At 38.8% G+C, this 24333-nt stretch overlaps 1 protein-coding gene and 1 non-coding gene across 3 annotated transcripts in view; one reads left to right on the forward strand and one right to left on the reverse strand.

Moving 5' to 3' along the window:
- LOC124638714 (Golgi-specific brefeldin A-resistance guanine nucleotide exchange factor 1) overlaps window positions 1–24333 on the forward strand; it is a 44265-nt gene that overhangs the window by 4713 nt on the left and 15219 nt on the right. For both annotated transcript variants that reach the window (XM_047175749.1, XM_047175750.1), the window contains exons 2-16: window positions 5441–5559; window positions 6865–6973; window positions 9414–9587; window positions 11401–11506; window positions 11860–12086; window positions 12458–12641; window positions 13048–13216; window positions 13600–14232; window positions 14536–14686; window positions 14993–15192; window positions 16035–16243; window positions 18361–18526; window positions 19255–19486; window positions 19855–20003; window positions 22729–22855. In XM_047175749.1, the coding sequence (XP_047031705.1) occupies window positions 5441–5559; window positions 6865–6973; window positions 9414–9587; window positions 11401–11506; window positions 11860–12086; window positions 12458–12641; window positions 13048–13216; window positions 13600–14232; window positions 14536–14686; window positions 14993–15192; window positions 16035–16243; window positions 18361–18526; window positions 19255–19486; window positions 19855–20003; window positions 22729–22855 (2955 nt within the window). The remainder of the gene's footprint in view (window positions 1–5440; window positions 5560–6864; window positions 6974–9413; window positions 9588–11400; window positions 11507–11859; window positions 12087–12457; window positions 12642–13047; window positions 13217–13599; window positions 14233–14535; window positions 14687–14992; window positions 15193–16034; window positions 16244–18360; window positions 18527–19254; window positions 19487–19854; window positions 20004–22728; window positions 22856–24333) is intronic.
- On the reverse strand, window positions 11045–11173 carry LOC124639241. Its single transcript, XR_006985454.1, has one exon. It is a non-coding gene; the product is annotated as a U11 spliceosomal RNA (small nuclear RNA).

Below are 24333 nucleotides of genomic sequence, written 5' to 3' on the forward strand. Positions count from 1 at the left end.
GTACTTCAATAGTGGAGGAGAAGTTTTCTCTAAATAGGTTTTATTAAGAAAAGTTATAACAATAGGGTAATGGTCGCTACCATGCGTAAGGCTAGTACATTCCCAATGAATTGATGCCGCCAACTCTACTGAACAGAATGTGAGGTCTACACAACTCTTCTGCTGACCGGGGAGGGATCTACGAGTAGGACTACCATCATTTAGGATGCAAAGGTCTAGGTCATCCAAGATTTCTACTAAACCTTCCCCAAAAGAATCACATCGATTGGAACCCCATCTAAAATGGTGACAGTTGAAATCACCCATAACAAGGACGGGTCCTACAATATTGTTTAGGATGTCTCTAATAGTACCTAAGAACCTGTGCTGTGGGTGGGAGATATAGACAGATAAAACTGTGATACCTTCAACTCTACCTGCGACTACATTCATGTCACCATCCAGAGCAGAAAGGCCTAGGGTTGAGAGTGGAACACGATTATTAACAAGGAGAGCCGACCCTCCATAGCCATCAGATCTGTCACATCTGAGAATATTAAAAAGTGGTATATTAAAACTGAGACTCGGGGTAAGCCAAGTCTCAACAATTGAGCAAGCCAAAGGCTTGAATTTATTGAGAAGGAATATGAGGTCGTGTTTCTTATGCCACACGCTCCTCACATTCCATTGTAGGAATATTTGACGGGACGCCATTTTTTATATTTGAGAGCAAGTTAACTAGTTGATAGGCAACGTTGGACGGTATTTGTGCATTATTAGAAGATAAAATTGTACTTAAAAGTTTAACAAGAATTTCTATCAGTGATGAAGTATTATTATCGACAAATGGGTTATTTAAAGCGCAGCCATCAGGCATTGAAGATGCAGGGGAGTTAATGATTTGCTGATGAGCAGCTTTATCGTAAGAGGGAGATAGAGGAGCATGGGTCTTCGGCTTAAGAAAAACGGTTTTGCGATATGACTGAGTGGCGGCAGGAACTGCTTTTGTAGCATTCGCGTAGTTGCGAGAAACAATTGGGATAGTTTTGCTGGCCTCAGCATATGAGAGGGACTTCTCAGCCATAACGGTCTTAATGGCCTTCTGTCTGCCCAGCTCCGGGCAAGATTTGCTATTCGCAAAATAATTCCCCGAGCAGAGCACACAAAATGCCTCCGCCTCCGAAATGCTGCAACCATCACCAGGGTGATCATGGCCGCATTTACTGCAGCGGGGTTTAGACCGGCAAACAAGTTCCACATGACCGAACCTACAGCACTTACGGCACTGGATGGTGGGGTAGACATACTGTTGGACTGGGAGGGAAGTATAACAACAGAAAACTCTTTGTGGTAATACCTGACCGTCAAATGTTAGAACACATGTTTCTGTTGCCTTAAATTGTGTCACTCCATCAATCACCACTTTCCTATTTATGCGTCGCACTTTTAGAATTTCACCACAACCTGAGGGGACTTGTAGATACCTTTGAGCTTCCTCTTCATTTAGATCAGTGGGCACACCGGTAACAACACCCATGCGAGTAATATTGAAAGTAGGGATAGAGGCAACAAAACTATTTTTGGGAAGGATGTTATTAATAATAAATGAATTCGCATCCTGAGGGGATTTGAATTCTATCGACACACGGTTCCTGCCGACTTTTTTAACGCCATCGCGGACAATGCAAGTTATGTTGTGTTTTTGAAGGAATATGCCAAAAGTAACTGGATGCAGAGAGGTACCGGTGTTAGGCTGGGGTTCCAATCGAGAGACGTGTACAATGAACGGTGCCTTATCAGTAGCAGAGTACCTGCTGCGGCCAATTAAATTCTTTAGTTGTTTCGGTGGCGGGGTTGACACGGCAATGTTTGCATCATCTCCGGAGCGTTTCCTGGCATTCGAGGGTGATGAGGTGAGGGAGTCCGCGATGCTGCAAGCAACATCGGCGAATTGGGAGAGTGGGTAATTGGGGGAAAGAGGAGCAAATGCAGAGATGTCGGGAGGATCGGGGTCGGGGGGTTTATTGAGTTCCATAGTGCTTGTTAAGCCTAGTTAATTACCTAAATAACACTACACTACTGGTAACAAACACAAGGACAACACACAATCACAAAAATAAGTCACAAAGGATCACTAAAACACTGAAAACAGCTGAAAATTCTAGGCACACGTGCTTACCAAAGACACTCTGTGGCGAGAATCAACACTCTTCTCAATGTGTGTAAATGTTTGAATATCTTGCATAAAATAATGTATTATCATTGTTATCAGTTGATTGACCACATGGACATATATTTATATGGTATCTCTATTTGCATACATACAGAACATGTTGTCTTAGAGTGTAACTTAAAAAAGAAGAAACTTGTTTCTAGGAAGGAAACATTCTAAAGCATAGTACAGATAACGGCACGTCAACCTACCTCAATCTATCTAATTTGACCAATCAAATATTGACCTTCTACTATTATGATAAGATTGAAAATCTATTAAAGATACACCCTTTATTAGTTTTAGGTTTCTTTTTATAAAATGAAGACATTTGACAGATTGAGGTAGGTTGACCTGCTGGCTCTTGTACGGTAGACCGCACATCAGTGGTAACTGTCATGCACCTTAACTCAATAGTAATAAGTACGATTTTCCTGTAAAACTGTTACCACTGACCTGAAGTTGACTGTACATACTACTTTACTAGACACTAAACTACTATGAAATAACTACTGATTTTCAATCTAATATGCACAGTACTTACCTACTACAATCTTATCAAATGATGTGCATTTTGCCATAACATAATACTCATAGAAATTTGAATAACTCTCAAGTAGTGTTGTTACAGTTATAGTTGAGATAAGATCACGAAAAAACCTTGAATGGTTATGTTATCTATTATTATTATATCACTAACAGTTTCTTTAGGTTTTCCCCGAGTCCTCAATGTGTCTCTGGACAAAAAGTAGCTTTATACCTATCTATCATCATCTGCCTAGCCTTTTCCCAACTAAGTCGGGTCGGCTATCAGTCTAACCGGAAACAACTGAGAACCAATGTTTTCATAAGAAGCGACTGCCTGTCTGAGCCCTTTGGTGAGGCTGGTTGTCGGGCTTTCTGGTTTCTGAGTACCCAAAACCACTGCCAAAGATGTTCATACGACATCCGGCAGGCCCACCAGTTTATCGTGCCTTCCGAAACACGGAAGAACTCGTCATGACAAAATGGTCACATATCCATGGATCGACCCCGCCAAGTGTTGCTTAAATCGATTGAAAAATTGCTTCAATATACATATTATAATGTACCCTGTGAGTAGCTTCACTCTAAGGCCGGCAGCACACATCCGGTTTCCGGATACGGTTTCCTGATCAGGAATTAAGATTCGGGATTCCGTGTCACTAGCGCACACATTCGGTTTTTTTCATTCGGAATTTACATGGCCAGTACGTAAAGAGGAACCATATTGAAGGCACGACATCATGGACTATGACGAATTGATTGCTGTTGCACTTTTACTGGCGCTAAACAAGAAAAAGAGGAAACGACGTTACTGGGTACAACCGTAGAATGCTCAAAGATTATCCGAAAGTCAATTCTATGTTAAAACAGCTAAATTACGAGCATACCCAGAAAAATTATTTATTAATTATTATAGAAAGTCCATTAAATCCTTTGATGAACTTCATAAATGTCTTTACTAACAATAATGGATTGTATTATCTCAATAAAAATTGATTATTATTATTATAAAGGCAAACATATGAGAGAAATAAAAAAAAACTCATTATTTTTGGGTGTTTATTTATGTAAATATGTGTACGTTTGTGAATTGTTCAATAAACAGGATTTTTTTAATATAATATTTAATACAAAAATAAAAACATATATAAAAAGCCAGTCACAGGCGGGCTCTGAATGCTCTGATACACGTCCATTCGGAACAGGGCTACCTTGATTCAGAATGAAAATTTCCGTATGTGTGCGGCGGTCAAACCAAATTGTTCGCGAGCGCTGCGTTCGGAATGACGACATCAGGTTTTATTCCGTTCTGGGTCCCCGAACGCACGGAGAAAATTTTAAACCGAATGTCAGGTTTTTTTCCGTCCGGAAAAAGTAAGAACGTGTGCGCTCTTGTGAACATTTTGTATGAAAAAAGAGCATTCCGGTTTCCGAATCAGGATTCCTGATTAGGAAACCGGATCAGGAAACCGGATGTGTGCTGCCGGCCTTAACCGAATGTCAGGTTTTTTTCCGTCCGGAAAAAGTAAGAACGTGTGCGCTCTTGTGAACATTTTGTATGAAAAAAGAGCATTCCGGTTTCCGAATCAGGATTCCTGATCAGGAAACCGGATGTGTGCTGCCGGCCTAATTGCATATAATATTAATGATGTGGGTATTTATGTATCTTTTTGTAATAACAAGATTTATTCAAGTACCCCCACATAAAAATATTGTGAATGATATTCATTCCTGTGTGGCCGCCATTGCTTACGCATTTAATAACCGGCGTAACTTAATTACTGTCTTTTTAAACATAATAGTGGTAAAAAGGAATCAATTTAGACAAAATGGAATTTAAGGCAGTGAAGTTAAAAGAATTTGATTTTCAAACGGACAATTTGGAATACTTACATCGAAAATTTAACATTTTTCTTTGAACCGAATGGCGTTGTGTTCGGCGCAAAAACATGTGCTTGATACTCTTTGATCAAAGGTATTTGATATTCTTTTCAAGTTGATCACGCTAAATAAAGCAGGCAGCATTTTTGAAATTCCTAATTACTTACGGCCAGTTTCTTCATCAAAAGTTAAAGTAATGTCTAAAGTAAAAGTAACGGTCAAATTCGTTTTTTCAAGGCTAAAGTGGCAGCAAAACTAATAGAAAAATTGAATTTGACCGTTACTTTTACTTTAGACATTACTTTAGCCATAACTTTATTGTGTAAACATTATAGCCCTAAAACTAACGAAACGAAATATCAGTGTCGTATGAATTCTATAAACGTGATCAACGACCACGTGTTACGGAAAAGCAGTACACATTGCAATTTTTCTGATTTAAGCCTTTAAGTACCTACCTACTCAAAAGGAGTATACAAGTGTAGTATAGGAAGAAGCTCCCCTGGGACACGGGAGACGCTGCCAAAAATAACCAGTTCTAATGTAAAAAAGCCCTTTCCACGTTTATGGATTTCCATGCGGTTTTCTTCAAATATACATATACCCTAAACTGCCTGTTTTTCATTCTGTTCAAAGGTTGTCTGGAAGAAATCGCTATTTAGCGATAAGACCGCCAATTGTACCTACTGTTCTTTGTGTGTTGTGATGTTCTGTGTTGTTAATTTTCTTTGTGTACAATCAAGAATAATCTGTCTAATCTATCTATCGATATATAGGTCGATTTATGTAAACTATTAGAGTTGCTATATTATTTAAACTATATAATATGTATTTCTACCCTAGATCCGACTCACCCCAGCGTGCCAGCGACGGTGGAAGATATAGCTGATGCTGTCACCCACGCTAGATTTGTTGGCACCGACCACTCTTCAGATGGCGTTGTGCTCATGAAGATATTACAGGTATTTATGATTTTTATTTCATTATTTTGTCCTGTGGTTTACTAAAATGAACGTAGTGCCAGCTTTAAAGTTATTCTTATCGTCATCTGTCTAGCATTTTGGGGTCGGCTTTTAGTGTACTGGATGCAGCTGATAACAGTGTATATTGGATCTACTGCCTATCTGACCTCCTCAACCCAGTTACCTGGCTAACCCAATACTCATTTGTAAGACTGGTTTACGGACTTTCTGGCTTCCGACAACCTTTGACGTGTTTCGACAAAATATGTGCATTACAGAATTTAAATTATCTAATTAAGTAAACTTTTATTCTCGTTAAACATCTGCATACAAAATAATATTCATAGTTCATAGATTGTTATGTTTTAGTCATCTGTCAGTTGCGATTGCAATTGCTCGCTATTAAGGTACCTCTGTACTACTATTTCGCATCTAAGATAATCATCGCGTTTCAACTTAAACTCGTAAACCTCAGACTTAGTGGGATAGGCTAGGGAAAATATTATGAAAACTCATTAAACCTCCCGTCTTTTAAACTCTATTATTATTATTAAATTGGTCTGTTTGCTCTTAACAAAGGTCTCCGTGAATTCAGTAAGCCTCCGGATGCACAGCAATATGCAATTACTATTGTGACGTGTGACTGCACCTATGGGTACTATACATATCACGTTGATTCTTACAAGTGTTCGCGATTGCAGATAATCGGTTCCCACTCCCCTCTGTATTGAATTGATTGCATAATAACGAAGGATATGCACACACACATATCATTCAGATTTTAAACATTTTAGATAAGACAAAAATTACCTAAGAAAAATCTCAAGTAGTCATCAAAATTGTACGTACGACGTACAATTTTGTAGGTAGCGTATCCCGTAACGTTCCGCCTATCCCACTAAGTCCGAGTCTCTGTTGGGCGCAAGCTACAACCAAACAAACTACTTCGTAAAGCAAAATAAATAATTCGCAAATTGAGACCTCTATAAATGTATATGATATTTTTATGATCTATTGACTCTCGGAACCGTCGGTTCTTGTTTGATGAAGAATATCATCTTATGGGCAGCAAAATCTCAAACCCACTCTGCGATTGTAGTTTAACACTTTAACGCATTCCTGCTAAACAGATCAATATTTTTACGTAGCAATACCTATACCTAAAAATCAAATCATCCTGGATAGTGTACAAATTACCATTTCATATACAAAATATGCAAACATGGCGAAATAACTTGTTCTTTATGTACATTGTTGTATTTTTCTATCTTTTACATACAGATATTAACACTGCATTTGTTTCAGGTACTCCGCACATTAATGCTGAGTCCTGAAGGCGCCATGCTGACGGACGAGAGCGTCTGTGAAATCATGCTCAGCTGCTTCCGAATTTGTTTCGAAACTAGACTCACAGGTACGTGTAGTTATTAAAAACTATATTATGAGGTGAATCAAATTAATCTGAATTATTAAAATCGTAAAACCTGACAACAATGAAAAGATCTGGTCAAAGATGTAATCAAGCCACGATTTGGAGAAATTGATTTACCATCATTGTAAGATTATTTGGTGTTGAAAATAGACCTTCTCAACGTTTGCCGTTCAGACCGTCTGATTCTCAGCCGGACAAATCCGACTTGTCATTGCACGTAATACCCACTAATTCACCCTTCACCTCGTGGGTCCCGATTTAAATGCTTGTAATTGGGATTGCTATGACATTAATTCCTTCGCCCACTTCAATAGTTATACCAAGTTAAGACGAAGTTACAAACAGCACATTGCTAGTATGCTGCAAAAATGTTTCAGCAATGCCTTTTCTATACGCCATCATTTAGGCGGCTGAAAAAAAATCTTCATCGAAACTCAATACAATAAGTAGTAATAAGTGTACAATAAAGATATTCGCCCTCCTTAGGATATTTTGCAACTGATGATTTGCTTTTTAAAATCCCATGTGTAATACAGACCTTAGGATATGACGCACACATCAAACGTATCATAGCAAAGATGTCAACAAGATTGGTGCACTGGTAATTGAGTACTCTGCGTGCGATAACAAGGGGACGAGTAAATTGTCGCGGGTCTGGCTGTCTGTGTTTGTGTGTTGTATGTTTGTAAACAGAATGGCGATGAGAGATGACTTGTTAGAAGCAGTTTTTTGGCAAACTTTCAACATTGTGACAAGGCGTGAACAATGTTTCGACTAGACTTAGAGAAGTATTAGATTTTTTTGGAGTCATTTCAAAACTGCTTTTTAATAAATTGCTTGGTTTGCCTTTAGTAACTTATTAATTCTTTATTGATTCCGTAAATGTCTTTTGTTTATTGTCCCAGCAGGGGTACGTGACAATTCAGTCGAAATGAAAGTTGTTCCATATAATTTTTGCTTCTATTTACCCGCAACCAGAGTATATTAATATAATAGGCAATTATTTTAAGACAAAGACAATGGTATTACGTTCCAATTTTGCTATTGTAAAGTAAAAGCTATTTTGAGAAAATCTCGCCGGAACAGACGTGAGACTGGGAATGTTTAATTGTCATATAATGATGTTTACTAATTTCGGAAATTCTTATAAGTATGATTTCATCTTTTTTCCGTATCGTAGACAACAAAGGAAGTACGCAAAATTAAAATAGGAAAATCGATAAAGCACTTCATTATTATTGTATGAGACGAGTAACAGAGACCTTAAATCAAGATAGACAGAGAAAATGCATTTTCCGACAAGAGGGGGTAATTGCTCCGACCCCCAGATGGAAAGTTCTCGAACATCGAAGCTTCTATAACGGCGCTGTCGTCGCCTGTACCAAGCCTGTTGCGCTCTCTATCTATCATCGTTGCATCCGGCCTGTTACCGCTCATAAATCAATATCTCAATGCAATATGTAGGCTACAGGTACAAGTACTAAGTACTTTTGGTACAGGGTGTGTCCAGACGGCCAATGACCTGAATATAGGGTGAGGGGGATGGATTGCCTCAGTACTTTAGTGCTCCGAGAGCTTCCGTCGCGTGTGCTTTCGGACATTCGCGTGCAGTTACGAAATTTTTGATTGATTTTGAATCTGCTTATTCGAATTTTCGTATTTCGTTACCGTCTTTTGGGGATTTGGTAAGTATTTAGGCAATAATGTCTTGTGTTACTGATTTTTTGATTTTGGTAGGTGGGTAATTCCTTTGTTGTTGCTTTTGTCTTATCTTGTTATCGATTTTCCGATTCTTTTGATCGTGGATTAATCGGTAGCTCAAAAGAATCTCTAGTTATGGATTTGACTATTTTGGTTAATTTTTTTATCGGCATTGTAGTCATTGGTATTACGGTTTATTACGGTTTAAGTTCTTTTTAGAGAGGATATAGTTTGGGCACCACTTTACAAACAGCTAACTTCTTGAACTGCAAAGTGGTTAGTCCTTTGTCTGACTTTGTTACGTAATTGATTTTCATGTCCTTTGTAGTCTGTATAATATTACTTATATTAAAATTCAATTGATAAGTACCAAGGGGGTTCGAAATTCGTACATGAATGATATTTGAATATTTTTTTCCCCTAAAAATATGTAGGTACTTGTAAAGAAAAAAAATAGGTACCTACCTCCATTTTTAGGCTGGCAACAGGGCAGGGACAGTGGTGTTGGGGGGAAGGGTAGTACCGACGCAGCTGAATCGATCCAATCTACGGCTTCCGACAATCTTTTTCCCCGCCGCGCAGATTCGTGCGCATCTATTATTATATTCCTACATCGATATCCCCCGGCAGCCGGACCTCAGAACCGATCAGGGCGTCGATCGGGACGGACGTCACCTCGCGGTCTCTGGAGAATTTAAACAAAGAACATTCTCCATTCTAGAATTGCTTCGTCGGAACGCGGAACAATGTCTTCGGGATATGACGCAGTTGATCTTCATGCGGCTGCCGCAGTTCCCGCCAGAAGATACCGCTTCTGCCAGTTTTTCTACTGTTGGCCTGTCACTTAAGAAGAGGGAGAAGACCAGCAAGAAGAAAAGCTTGACAAGTGTTAACAGTAAGTGCTTTTATTGTAACATTTTCAGATTTTTCTATGACTTAATTTTGATTGGGTTCGATTCCCATGAAGTCTTGGTCATTTATGTGAACAACAATTTTAATATTCTCAAATGAGTGCATTATAAGTTTATCTAAGATTCAGACTTACCTAGGATCAGGCACCTACGTACTGGTTATTTCTACTCCCATTTTTCGAGACAAAAGGGTGTTTGACGCGTCGACAAAATGGCGGCCGCCTTAAATGCCGCAAACAAAATGGCGGCTACCTACGCCTTCTTCAACAAAGGAAGGTGAACAAAAGGAAACCTGTGTAGGTTATTTTGAAACGTTCTCGAGGAAAGCTTGAAGATTATATGTGAGCTGAATGGAAAATTTATTTATATAACATTTTCCTGTATTTGAAGATATTGGAGATGGATTGTGAACAAAGAACTTTTCTTTGTTTTAACTTCAATATTTTCGGGATACAAAACCACGTTACTTTAATTCGATAATGCTAGCGATTCTGAATTGGATTATTTTTGTATTTTAAAAAATGTTACTTGCATGGAGACAAAGAAAATTTATTTGGGCGTAGCCAGGACATGACATTCGGCCGCCATTTTGAATTTTGGAGAGGTGAGGAGGGAAAGGGTGCGGGGAGAGGCAAGGGGGGGGAGTTACTTCACCCCGCTCAGGTGCGGGGGAGAAGTAAGGGATGAGCGGGGTGTGCTGAGGCAACGCCCGTACCTGAAAAGACCTATACTACATAACTGTTATAGTTATGTATCCAGATCAATAGATCCAATTATAGTTGTGCATGCGTTATCAAAATGCGCAGTGGACAATTGAATGTAATGGGGGTCGTTGACTCTTGCAATTTGATGGTGCATTGCGGACAAATGGCGTCGGACTTATGTTTCATTTAGAAGATGGACGGTTTCTGGATAGAACATTTTGTAATGATGGTGTATTCTTTGACAAAGTATAGATCTGATTATTATATCACAAAAGATTTTAAAGCACTCACCCGAAGATTAGTTTTCATCTTGTTTTAATAAAATTATTTTGTTGGATTTTGATTAACGCTCAATCCTTCTCCGTGTGAGAGGAGGCCTGTGGCCAGCAGTGAGACGATAAAAAGGCTGTCAGGCATGAAATTATTTGAAATATTTCGATTTATTTACCACTTGTTCTTGAAAGAACATAATGATGTTAAATAAAGCTAGAAAGGACAAGTGACAATGCGTCTACATACAAGATCACCCAAGTATATAATTTATTTGAATACCAACATAATTGGAAAAAGGCTAGGCAGGTGATGTGATGGATGACATCAATCGATCGAAATCGATCAAGGGATATAACAATGACATCATCCTCATAGGTTGCAAATCACCTCGAAGCGGCACCATAATCTTCCATATCTAGTCACCTTTCCGAAATTCAGTTAAGATTTTCAAAGTATTCTGGAGAGGAGGCGCCGGTACATGAGGGTAGCCAACTGCCTCTCCGTTCCAAAAATGACGTGTTGGGTATGTCTTGATGTCCATACCCCGCGCACCTCGCGGCACGCGTGCCATCTAAGCGACAAACACCCTTTTTGCTCTCGAACAGTATCCGCGGACACTTGTACTGCGGCGTGTAACGAAACCATAGCGCGATTCAGAAAGTAACAACGCCATCTATCGAGGTGGTGTGTAAACTTTTTGTAGTCAACTTTTTCTAGGATATTTTTTTTGATGTAGGGCAATCGTGGTAATATATATATATTTTTTTAAGTTTATTTTTGGTTTTTAATAAAGTAAATTTTTTGATATTTGTTGTTTCAGGTTCAAATTCATTGGAAAGAAAGTCGTCTATAAGCGAACAGCCGAGCACAACTACTACTGAGCTAGAATCTGAAAATGATGCCAGTAAAACTGACATCAGACATAAGTAATATTTTTTCTAATACATTTATAAATCTACATGCAATATATTTTACTTCCCATTTTTATTTGAATAAAAAATACATTATTTACAAGAAATAAATCCAAACCTGCAATTTTCAATAGAAAAAAAAGAATTTAAAAGATGCAACTTAATTTTACCAATTAATCAATTTATTTTAATACTGTTTTCAAAAAGCGACTTTGTTTATTGTCTTTTGTACTTAGTCAACTTCGGTCATTTATATCTTTAAGTCAGAGGTTGTCAAATCCTGAAATCTTTAGGTTTTGTTCGGTTAATAAATCGCACCCCATTTTTCTTATTCCCACAAATTATTTACCACCATCTCACTTCCGCAGTCAAGACAAACACCTGATCAACGAGGCAGAAATAACAATAGAACCAGTAGACTCCGTGAAGTCTCCTATTAAGAAACATGGCCGCCACTCTTCAATGGACTTGGCTGCCAATGGTAACACTTCTATTACTCAGCTGCTGGAGAAGTGTGTCAGTGCTGATGTAGCTGATGAGAAGGTGGAACCTGAGAAGAGTGAGGATGTACAGGAGGTTGAGGATAAGAAGGAAGGTGGGTGATGAAGTACCTTTTTTATTTTCTTTTTAACCAACTTTCAATAAAGGTTATATACATATAGGAAGCTGATTAGGTGGTTTACATATTTTTTAACTGGTTGCTGCAGCTTATTGGGCATATAATTGGGTTCGATACCTAGGTGAAGTAAAATTTTGTTAAATTTTTAGCCAGGATTAAGAAAAGCACAATGTATATCCGAATGATGACTATGAAAGGCTCATAAATACTGTGGTCTAATAAATTGATGGATACAATAGGCTTGGTTGTGCTACATCTGTAATAATATAAATACATATTTCGTCAATGCCGCATACAAGTATAAATCTTATATCTTCGCCCTATACATATTCCAATTATTGTCACAGAGGAAACAGCCCCAGAACCGGACGGCATCGAGCATATAGAACCAGTAACAACTCCTGAGGCACCAGTCGAGGACAGTGGAGACAAGCCGGCAGAATACGTGAACCACCGCGGCATCAGGTTCACTCCTCAGGACGACGCCAACTTGCAGCCTTATGGCCTGGTTTGCGTCAGAGAGCTGTTTAGGTAAGACCTGTTCCTTCCAATCATGGAGAATAAAATGACTAGCGGAGCTGCCATAACGGAAAATCGCCTAAGAAATTAGCGCACCAAAATACGGGTGTGCGGAAGAGGAGGAATGTTACTGTCTGCGCCCTTACACGCCTTCTTTGGACCCGAACATTTTTTGTTATACCAGAAGTCTTAAAGTACCCGAACGCCTCGTTAGTTCTCTCGTAACTGATCGTTTTGGTCATGCTCACCGTACGAATTTGACCTAAAAGAAGGCCCCTGACCTACCTGCATTTTGGTATCTCCGCTCATCTTTTCTTACTCCGTTTTTCCAATATTCAGCCGTTAGAATGCAATTTTTACATGTTATATATCGACCATTCCTTAAATACTAAAGACTGTCTATGTATTCTGTCCTCAGGTTTCTGATCTCCCTGTGCAATCCACTGGACAGTCAGAACACTTCAGGCATGGTACACCTAGGCCTATCACTAGTGGGGACAGCTCTTGAAGTCTCTGCAGACCAGCTGGCTCAATACCCATCACTGCTTTACCTGGTCAAAGACCCGTTGTGCAGGAATCTGTTGAGTGTAAGTATTAAATTGAAATTGGTTTTCAATTGTTTTTTTTTTTTGCTGTCTGTGATACTGCCAGAAATGGCATGTTAGATGAGTTTATTTTAGTATCATTTGCATAATCGGATGATACTCAGCCGCATCATGTGAAATATGAGCTTTTTTACACACTGACGGACTAACTTTGTTTTTATGTATTGAAAAAAAAGTTATGCAATTTTTTTTTTCAGGACTTTCATTAAATTTTTTAAAAATATACATGTTGTTTTTTATTACCCTATTCTTTTAGGACTATTAAACTGTTTTAGCCTGTGTAGATGTTCTTGTAAAATATACATCTTCAATTATCTCATGTTGTCATGATTATTCTCACAAAAACGATGTCTGTTTGTTCACAGTTGCTGAGCACAGAAAGGATATCAATATTCGCCCTCGACCTTCAAGTATCCTTCCTCCTATTCGAGGCTCTCCGCACACACCTCAAGTTTCAAATGGAGGCATTTTACAAGAAAATCATTGAAATTATATCAGCTGACACAACTAAAGCCATTTACGAGCTCAAAGAGATCCACCATCTTGCTTTAGAAAGTCTTTCGCAAATGTTCAGGATACCCGGTCTTTGTGCGGAGTTATACTTAAACTATGATTGCGATATATATTGCATGAATGTTTTCGAAGAAATTACGAAATTGTTGTCCAAAAATGTTGTTTCTTCTACCGCTTATAATATTCACTCTCTGTCTTTAGAAGCTTTAATGACGGTAGTAGAAGCCGTAGAGATGGGTTGTAATCAAAGTAAGGAGATTAAACAAGAGATTGAGATACCCAATGGGGAAGAAGAGAAAGAGAAAGACGGGAGGGGGGGTCACGTGTCTCTAGAGTTGGGAGGCTTAGATGATGTTTCAGTAGTTAGCGATCATGTAACTCACGATATAAGTCAGTATTTCACGTGCGGGAGAGCGGGCAGGCATAAACCTTCGACGGATTTACCCACGGAAGCGGAATTAGATAATATTAAGAATATGAAAAAGGTGAGTGCTATAATGGTTACACCAATGTAGCTAGACTGACTTTCATCCTACGTTATTTCGTATTTTTTTTTTATCAAAACTGCAAGCTGCTATTTAAACCTAACTGCGAGATGTTTTTTGGCAATCAACTCTTGCGCAGCCGCATCAGAAAATAAAAAATTTAAGACATTGCTAAATCGTGCAATAACATATCCTGATGAAATCCATATGTCAAATCATCCATGTATCCGAGAATTGTAGATTTGACATCAGCTTCTGAATGGCAATCAATGACATCACATTAATACTTATACCTCATTGCAGTGGGTGACTCAAGGCACAGAGATGTTCAACCAGAAACCAGAGCGAGGCATAGAATTTCTGCAAGAACATGGGGTATTAGCCACTCCATTGGATCCTCACGAAGTCGCCATGTTTTTGAGAGAAAACCCTGATCTCGATAAGAAAATGATTGGTAAGTTTTTGAATCAGCATCGGGGCTATTTTACTTGGCTGTAATTAGATAAATGATAATGTACGTGGTTGTCTTCAAAATGTGCTTGTATTTTTTGCGTTTATAAAAAAAAAATAAGATAGATCCAAAGCTTTAGTTTTGATGCCGGAGAGTATACACTCAGCATAAAATATTGGTTTGACATGTCACATTGAGAGATTTAGAAAAATATTTTTTAATAATGTCTTCTGCTACGTCTGCTTTAGACACCTATTTAGTAAAATTACTCAAATGTGACCTACTTCTCAACAAGGTGGTTTTTCCCAGGTGAATTCATATGCAAGCGTTCTTCCCGTGGCGAGGACGAAGACGGAGGCCCATCAGTCCTGGGCGCCTTCGCAGACAGCTTTGATTACGCAGGCCTGCGCATTGACCAGGCGCTCAGATTATACCTGGAGACTTTCAGACTGCCGGGCGAAGCCCCACTTATCTTTCTGGTCATGGAGCGATTTGCGGAGAGGTGGCATGTGAGTACACTGGGAATTAGTTTAATTACTTTAGGGGAAAGAATGTTTACTGTGGTTGGATGAAAATGATATAATTTTCTACCATCGACAGAAGTTACTTCTTGTTTATTTGTCCACCTTATACTGTATTAACATAATAACATATGTACATAGTGAAATTTAATAAATGTCATCATCCTCCGAGCCTTTTCCCAATCATGTTGGGGTCGGCTTCCAGTCTAACCGGATTCAGCTGAGTACCAGTGCTTTACAAGAAGCGACTGCCTATCTGACCTCCTCAACCCAGTTACCCGGGCAACCCGATACCCCTTGGTTAGACTGGTGTCAGACTTACTGGCTTCTGACTACCCGTAACGACTGCCAAGGATGTATTTTAATGACAGCCGGGACCTACAGTTTAACGTGCCATCCGAAACACAGTCAATGGTGTCTAAGATATACTTAGAAAGTACATACAAACTTAGAAAAGTTGCATTGGTACTTGCCTGACCTGGGATCGAACCCGCGCCCTCATACTTGAGAGGTTGGTCTTTTACCCACTAGGCCACCACGACTTTTTAAATGTCATAAATGACATTGACAAATTTAATAAATGTCATAGATATGAAAATAGACTAAATTAGATTTGACAAAAGTCAATTTGAAGTCAACCAGTATTTTTATCTATCAAATCCTTGCCCTAGGAAACAGGAATACCTACATATAAACGTTACTATGCGTTTTATCTACATACATTAGCTCACCAAAATAAAACTTTCACTTTATGTATAATAACACCAATTTTGACACTTGACACACAAAAACCAATCTTACTCTCATACAAATAACGTTCAAATTCCCAGAGCACAAACGGCGAGCCTTTCGCGAACACAGATGCCGCATTCCGACTAGCTTACGCCGTAATAATGTTGAACATGGACCAACACAACCACACGGCTAAGAAACTTAACGTGCCCATGACTGTCGAAGACTTTGTGAAGAATCTAAGAGGATGCAATGGCTCTGGAGACTTCGATCAACCAATGCTGGAAGCTGTGTTCCATTCTATAAAGTGAGTACATTTGTTTCTGTTAAGTTGTAATGTTGGACTGTGATTTTTGTGGATTTTGTGAAGTGTTGGAAATGTAGCAAGTATCAAGATTGTTTGTGCAGTTTCTAATGTTTGTTTTTAGCTACTAATAAATGGTGTTTTAAGAAGTTTGGGCTTATATTAAACACTAAAGTACCTTTCCTATCTGGTCAAACGTGGTTTAAGTAACCTAAGCTGGCCTTGGGATTTAAGGGATAGCATGATGTTCACGTTTTTATGTCTTCTTCTTTCTCCTGCCCTGTTCCCAATTTAACTTAGTGTCGGCGCAATATGTCATTTTCTTCCATTTTCCCCTGTCACTCGTCATACTGACACTCACTCCCTTCCTATTCATATCATCTTTCAGTCAATCCATCCATCTTTTCTTAGGTCTTCCTCTTCCTCTCCATCCATCTACATTCATACTTAGCACACACTTTGTTGCATGCGTATCATCCCTCCTCATTACATGCCCATACCACGACAATCTTCTACTTCTCATCTTTTCTGTAACTGGCGCTACTTTCGCTACTACGTTTTTATGTGTGATATGTAAAAAAATGGACCTTATTACAATGACCGACGGTTGTATTTAGGTAGGATATTATGTAGCTCTGGTTAGGATGTTAAATTGTCTTTCAGCGTATATTCTCCCTGAAGTGGCGTCACAGTCGTCAGTGCCTATTCGCAAGCGCCGATGTTGCCGATGATGACGGCAGATATCGATTCCTCATCGGCAACATCGGAGCTTGCTGATAGGTGCCGATAATCATCAGTCATCATTAATCCAAAAATACCTTAAGGATATTGTGAGTTTTAATAATTCAATGTGTCTTTAGAATCTGTCACTTTCCTGTTCTTGGTGTTTTTATGTGCATATAAGTTCTATTCCTTCTGTCTGTTTCTGCTTTGATCGGCTATCTTCAGTTTTGTTTCTAATTGTTAGACTTTTCTTTGACTTTTTGGAAGTGCATGTAAATGGTGTAGCTGTAGTTTAATTGTTTTTTTTATTGATTGATACTTTTGGAGATCGAGTATAGGGATACTTGAGTAACTTTCTTGATTTGTTGAGGGTGTCTGATTGGCAGTTGCTCGAAATAAAACACTGTCTGGTAGTCAGTTGTATCAGTTTAGACTGGAAGCAGACGCCAACTTAGTTGGGCTTGGGATTCAAGGGATATCATTTGTCTGTGTGTGTGTGTATGTTTGTGTGTGGTATGTCAAAAAATGGACCTTATTACATTGACCGACGGGGTTGCATTCAGATAGATAGGAGTAGTATGTAGCTCTGGTTAGGATGTTAAATTGTCTTTCAGCGTATATTCACCGTGAAGTGGCTCCACATTCGTCAGTGCCTATTCGCAAGCGCCGATGTTGCCGATGATGACGGCAGATATCGATTCCTCATCGGCAACATCGGAGCTTGCTGATAGGTGCCGATAATCATCAGTCCACAAGGATAAACAGCCCAAGGATATTGTGAGTCTTAAAAATCTATCAGACTTTCTATTCTTGATGTTGTATATGCATATTAAGTCTTCTATCCCTTCTTTCTGACTGTGCTTTGATCAGGCATCTTCAATACTTTTCTATCACTGTTTAGAAGTGCATGTCAATGGTGTAGTGTTTGTTTATTTTTATGGATTGGTACTCTTTGGGATCGAGCATCGGGGTGCTCGGGTAACTGGGTTGAGGGGATCTGATAGGCAGGCGCTCCTTGTAAAAACTGGTATTCAGCCGCATTGGATTAGACAATTCTGGGGTAGGAAAAGGGCGTTTATTTCGATGTTGCTGTGACCTTGATTCGGCTCCAACCTGACTTAAATGTTGAATGCATTCTTCCTCAGATTTGAAACAATCGCATTGCAAAAATCCTGGAATGTTTGTTATGTGCCGGCCTATACCCTTACAAATATGCAAAACGACCATATCTGCATGTGACCTGCTTGACTGACCTTATTCATCGTGCTATCTCTGGCATGTACATGTTGAATGTTATGATTCTTGCAATTCTTCTACTGTGGATATTGTTTCTATGAAAACCTGTGTACCTAGTGGCCTTTTATTGGACTTATTCTGACTGGCATTTCCTCCACCAGGAGCGAAGAGATGGTGATGCCGGCAGAGCGCACGGGCGCGGTGCGGGACGCGTACCTGTGGCGCGTGCTGCAGCGGCGCGGCGCGGGCGATGCCGCGCTGTACCGCGCCGTGCCCGCCACGCATGCGCACCACGCGCGGCTGTTCACTGTCGCGTGTCCGCCTACGGTGAGTGTACCCCAGTAGTGGCGAGTGACGCCCGCAGTTGGTACGGAGAAAGTAAAAGAAGCGTACCTATATTTTTTTTTTTTTTAATGTCGGGACACCTTTTTCACACACGGTCGGTTAGCCCCATGGTAAGTTATTTATTAACTTGTGTTATGGGTGCTAACACAACTGATAAACTACATATAGCTACATATATACATATTTATAAATACATATCATAACACCCAGACCACGGCCAACAAGCATGCTCATCACACAAATGTCGACCGAACCGGGAATCGAACCCGGGACCTCAGGTTCGGCGGTCCGACATGATGACCATTGCGCCATCGAGGTCGTCAAACCTATATAGGTCTTTCTAAACCGCATAGAAACCATTTTTAGGAGGGCGAAGAGTATGGCCTTAAAAATAAGTTGCGAACCCCATCTCTATCGAACTGTACCAGGGGTGAATAAATAGTGATGCCAGCGCAACGCAAACCCTATCGTTTTGTCCCTAAAAGATCAAAAGAATGAGCGACCAAAAAACTTAAAGAACGCAAAGAAACGTCAGACGCCTATTACAGTCGAGTCCAAACTTTTAAACGTGCATTTTCTCGAACGACTTCGTTTTTCCTTTCTTAGTTTTCTTTACTAGCATACTTCAAATATGTATGTCTGTATATATTTTTAAATGACGTAACATATACTCTAGCGTATATAGCTACAAATATACAATCCTTCCACAGGTCACAGCGCTTTCAGCGGCTTTCGAGCGCTCAACGCCACCGACACCAGAGGAGATGGAAAGCAATCGCATACGCGACAGCGGGGCGCTTCTAGCGCTGAACGGCTTGGAGCGGTGCGCAGCGCTTATCGCTAGATTGCCACCGGACAATATCACTCTTGATACTTTGCTGTTGACTCTGTGCAAGTTTACTGGCTTGCTGTCGCCGCAGCATGCTAATTATATTGCTATAGGTAAGTTTTAATTTAATAAGGATATCCGCATTTTGGTGTAATTTGTATGGTTCATATTGTCGAAATCGTAATGAAGTCCATAATGAGTAGTCTTGATACTTGAATTGTCAAATTATAATTTTCATTACAAGTCATGTTCTTAAAGTCGATTTTGTAGCCTTTTTAAGCCAAGGTCTTGACAGTCACTAATAGTTAGTGAAAAAACCTTTCAATAAATTAGTCACTAATTTCCATAGTCTGACCATTATTCGATCGTAAGTTTTTGTCAATTTTCGATTTTTTGAGAATAAAGCCAATTGCCTCAATTTTCTCCATCAGTCATTTTCATGAAATATAATTATTATCATCTCCTAATATTCTGTCTATAGGTGTATCACTAGGCCAATCCAGTAAGGCACAGTTAGCATTACGCCGCGCATGCGCGGTAGCGGCCCGACACGCTGACTGCATACGTGACGCTTGGCGACATCTATTGGAAATTGTCAAAACGCTGTACATTGGACGATTGTTACCTAAGGTACGGTTTTTATATAATTTTATTCTCATATGTTTTTGTTTGCGATTCTACGTGATCTTCGCATACAAACTGTAACATGCTATTTTTAAAAAGAGTAACCATGGAGTTTCTTGCCCGTTCTTCTTCATAGGAAGCTACTTTTGGAATGGGCAACTAGAATCAAACTTATTTATATTTTTGACGTTCATAAGTGCTTGTACATGCCTCAATGAAATAAATTATTTGACTTCGACTTTGAAAAATTTTAAGTTAAAAAAACAACAAACAGTCTTACCAAAGGGTTGCCTAGGGAATGCAATCCCGACTCCAGATTGCAAATTCGGGATCCCGCAGGATTAGAAATATCAATCCCGCAGGATCCCGGAATTTTCGGGATCCCGTCTAATTAAAAAAAAAAATTGAATTCAGATGACTGAAAAAGCTAATAACTGCTTGTTTGCGATAGTGAGGTTAATTAAAATAACATATTACTCGAGAGAAAATAAAAACCTTTATTCTTTAATCTCACCAACTAAATAATAATCAGGTTGTAAGGAAATTAACGTAGGTAAATTAGGTAATCAAAACAATAAGCTTATTTCAAGGGAATTAGGAAAAAGAGTGATTTTGAAAATGACTCCTTTAAAAACAAAGGGTATTAATAGTTTCATCTGCTAAACGGCATCTAATGTCCGTTGCAATGCACCCCGCTGCTGAGAATGCCCTCTCCGACTCAACGCTGGTTGGCAACAGCGTGGCGAAGCAATTATATGCAAACTGCAAAAATCGCCCCCTTGTTCCTCCACAGTCAAACAAATCCATTTCTTTTTTAATGGTAGATTCTAATTTGTCTAAGCTCGTGGACGTAGATATACGTGCAAAAGGACTTGGTTGTGTGTGTGTTGCGTCGCTGACCACTGCCGCCCAATCCCGTCAATCTCGAACGGGATCTCGTCATATGATGCGTCGGGATTGATCCCGAAAAATTACACGAGATCTCGCGAGATCGGGATCCCGCGGGACCGGGATTGCATTCCCTAGGGTTACCCCTATAATTGGGTTGAGGAGAGATAGGCAGTCGCTCCTTGTAAAGCACTGGTACTCAGCTGCATCCGATTAGACTGGAAGCCGACCCCAACATAGTTGGGAAAAGACTCGGAAGATGAGAAGACAAGTTTAACCAAGATTGATACAAGAGAACAGTTAATACCGGTGTAGGTTCGACTTTACTATGACAGATGTATCTATGATTCTACATAGGTCATAGTAAAATCAAACTTCTGCCGGGGAACACCGACAGCTTCAATGGCCGTAACATATCCGTACGTTCAACATGAAAAATGGTAAGTAGTTGTTTATAGAGAAGCCGTAGAAGGATTTAAGGATTTCCGCTATTCAAAAAGTTTTAACTTAAAAATGAAAACCTCTATGACAAAAAAAAAACCTTTTGTAATTATTATTAACGAAACACTGAGTTTCAATGATGATGATGATGTCCTCCTAGCCGATTATCGGCTACGGCGGCTGTTCTCAACAAGGAGACCAGCCAACTGTGCAGGACATATTATAGAGCACAAGCATTTGCGCAGACACAGGTGCACTCACTATTCCCTTTGCATTGTATAGATTTACAGTTTAACTTTCTTGCATTGTATAATTTTGTGAGCTTATTATTGTTATGTAATAGACCGTTTGTACTGTGACTATATTACTTTTTAAAAAGAGTGTCTATGGAGTTTCTTGCCGGCTCTTCTCCATGAGACCAACTTTTTGGAACCGTGCAACTAATGTGACGTTTCACAGGTGCCTGCAAAGGCCTATGTGAAATAAAAAGATTTTGATTCCTTCACTCTCATAGCCCGATGGGACGGCAATCCGACACGACCGGAGAGAGATCAGGCGTAGGACCGACATTTTCAATACTTATATTTCTATATTCATATCAGTTTCAATACTTAGGTATATTTTTACCACAAATTCGGTATTTGACAACGAGTCAAATTCAATACTTTTAATGAACTGTCAAAAACGGTTATGTTCTATGTTATTTGTATGAAATTGTGAAATATGACGACACAGATTTTTTACATCAAGCTGTGTACTTATTTTCCTTGAAACAATGATATTTTTTTATTTTTTTCTATTATAGCGATAAATGAAAGTGTCATTATTTTAATATGCTTTGCCAAATGAATATTAACAGTCTTACTTATAAACGTGAATTAAATAATAAGTTATACTTAAGGGGTGTTTAAGAAAAAATCTTACTTATAAACGTGGCTGAAATAAATCATTTTCTTAGCAATCTCTTAAATGAGCTGTCAAATTAAGTAGCCTCACACCCTTGTTTAACCCGCTAATTAGCAAAATGGCTGGATTCTTACCAGCTGATTTATCATTTCCGGTTTATTGACAGCTCAACTTTTTAATTTTATATTTTACGGATGCCATTGTTGCCATTACACAACGTTTTCATGACAAATATTTTTTTAAGCTACCAACATTCCGGTAGTGTTGAGAAATTAGTATGTTTTTATGTCATTATCTGTTCATTACTTAAGACATGCTTAAGCAACGTTTATAGGTCAAAATAATTTAGTCACTACTTAAGGCTTTAAGTAGTAATTAGTTAAAACAATGATTAGAAGATGATTAGTTGATTTTTATAAGTAAGGCTGTTAGTGTTTTATTTTGAACCTAGTCAAATACCCAATTGCAAGTACTAAATGAAGTTTAATGTTTACAGTGCCTCGTAGAAGCTGAAGATTATCTAGCCCCGAATGGTACCGTCTCCCTCATCAGAGAAGCAGCCAGAGGGTCGGAAGCCGGGCTACTATCCAGTCTCTACTCTTATATCGCGCTTGGCGAGACAGGTAATACTCAATTATTATTAACTAGCTTCTGCCAGCGGTTTCACCCGCATCCCGTGGGAACTACTTCCCGTACCGGGATAAAAAGTAGCCTATAGCCTTCCTCGATAAATGGGCTATCTAACACTGAAATAAATTTTCAAATCGGACCAGTAGTTCCTGAGATTAGCGCGTTCAAACATACAAACAAACAAACTCTTCAGCTTTATAATATTAGTATAGATAAATAAATAAAATGGCCTTTATTTCGGACAAGTTACATCCATAGTGGGTTAGTATCAAAAATCTTTCGTCTAAGTTAATATAATAGGTTTGCTTAAGCTTAAGAATCATAACATAAGCTCAAATAATATTTATTTATCGTCGTTGATTATTCATGTATGTAATACTTTACTTTATTTAGTTTTTAGAGATTGCTTTAAGCGATAAGACTGCCTATTGTACCCACACATATTTGTTTGTTATGTCCTTATCCATGTTTGGTGTACAATAAAGATTAATTATATTCTACTTTATGAACATTTTGTGCAATTGCGGACTTAACATTACATGATATATTTGTATTATTTTTTAAATGTGTATAAATTGGCGTCCATTAACTACGTAAGGCGATTTACTGAAATTTCTACCCCCTTTCCTTTATGTTAACGTGTCTTGAATTTTTATTTTAGTATAATTAGATTTTTTTGAATAAATAATTTTGGTACATACCGCCTGAACAATCGAATGCTAATTTTCTTGTGTTATTGTGACTACGATATATTTATTTGTTAGTCTACGGTGAATTCTTTGATTTTAAAGATTTCGGCTTATGAATCTTGTCAGTTGGTAAAACAGCTTATACATCAGAAGAACATATTAGTACAAGATCCGATCCAGAGGCGATTTTCACCGATCGGCTTACCGATTGAAGATTATTTTAAATGTTTATAGATAAAGATAAGTGCCATTGAAAAGTCGCAGGTTTTTTTCCAAGGTAATTAATATTCTTAATAATATATAATTTATTAAGAAAGTCTTGGTGGCCTGGTGGGTAAAGAACCAACATCTCAAGTATGACGGTGCGGGTTCGATACCAGGTAAGGCAAGTACCAATGCAACTTTTCTAAAGTTTGTATGTACTTTCTAAGTATATCTTAGACACCAAAAACTGTGTTTCGGAGGGCACGTTAACTTATTAACAATATTTTTCTCTATATATAAACAAGTTAAAATACTCTTCAATCGATAAGTAAATCGGTGAAGGTCGCCTCTGCATCGGATCTTAGACTATATAGGCTACCGTTTTATCCGAGTGCAGCAAGTAGTATGGAGGAGAAGTGAAGGAGTTGACAGACGTCAGGTCGCCATCCCTCGCATGACGTAACTGTGTGCTAGTCAGCCGCGTCATGCGAGGGATGAGAATCTGAACGTCTGCTAGCATCAGAACCAACTGGATGCCGTAAGTAAGTGTTACAGCAAGCAACGTTTATTTTGTTTAA

This window comes from Helicoverpa zea, chromosome 18 (assembly GCF_022581195.2).
Source record: "Helicoverpa zea isolate HzStark_Cry1AcR chromosome 18, ilHelZeax1.1, whole genome shotgun sequence".
In the NCBI taxonomy this organism is placed as follows: Eukaryota; Metazoa; Arthropoda; class Insecta; order Lepidoptera; family Noctuidae; genus Helicoverpa; species Helicoverpa zea.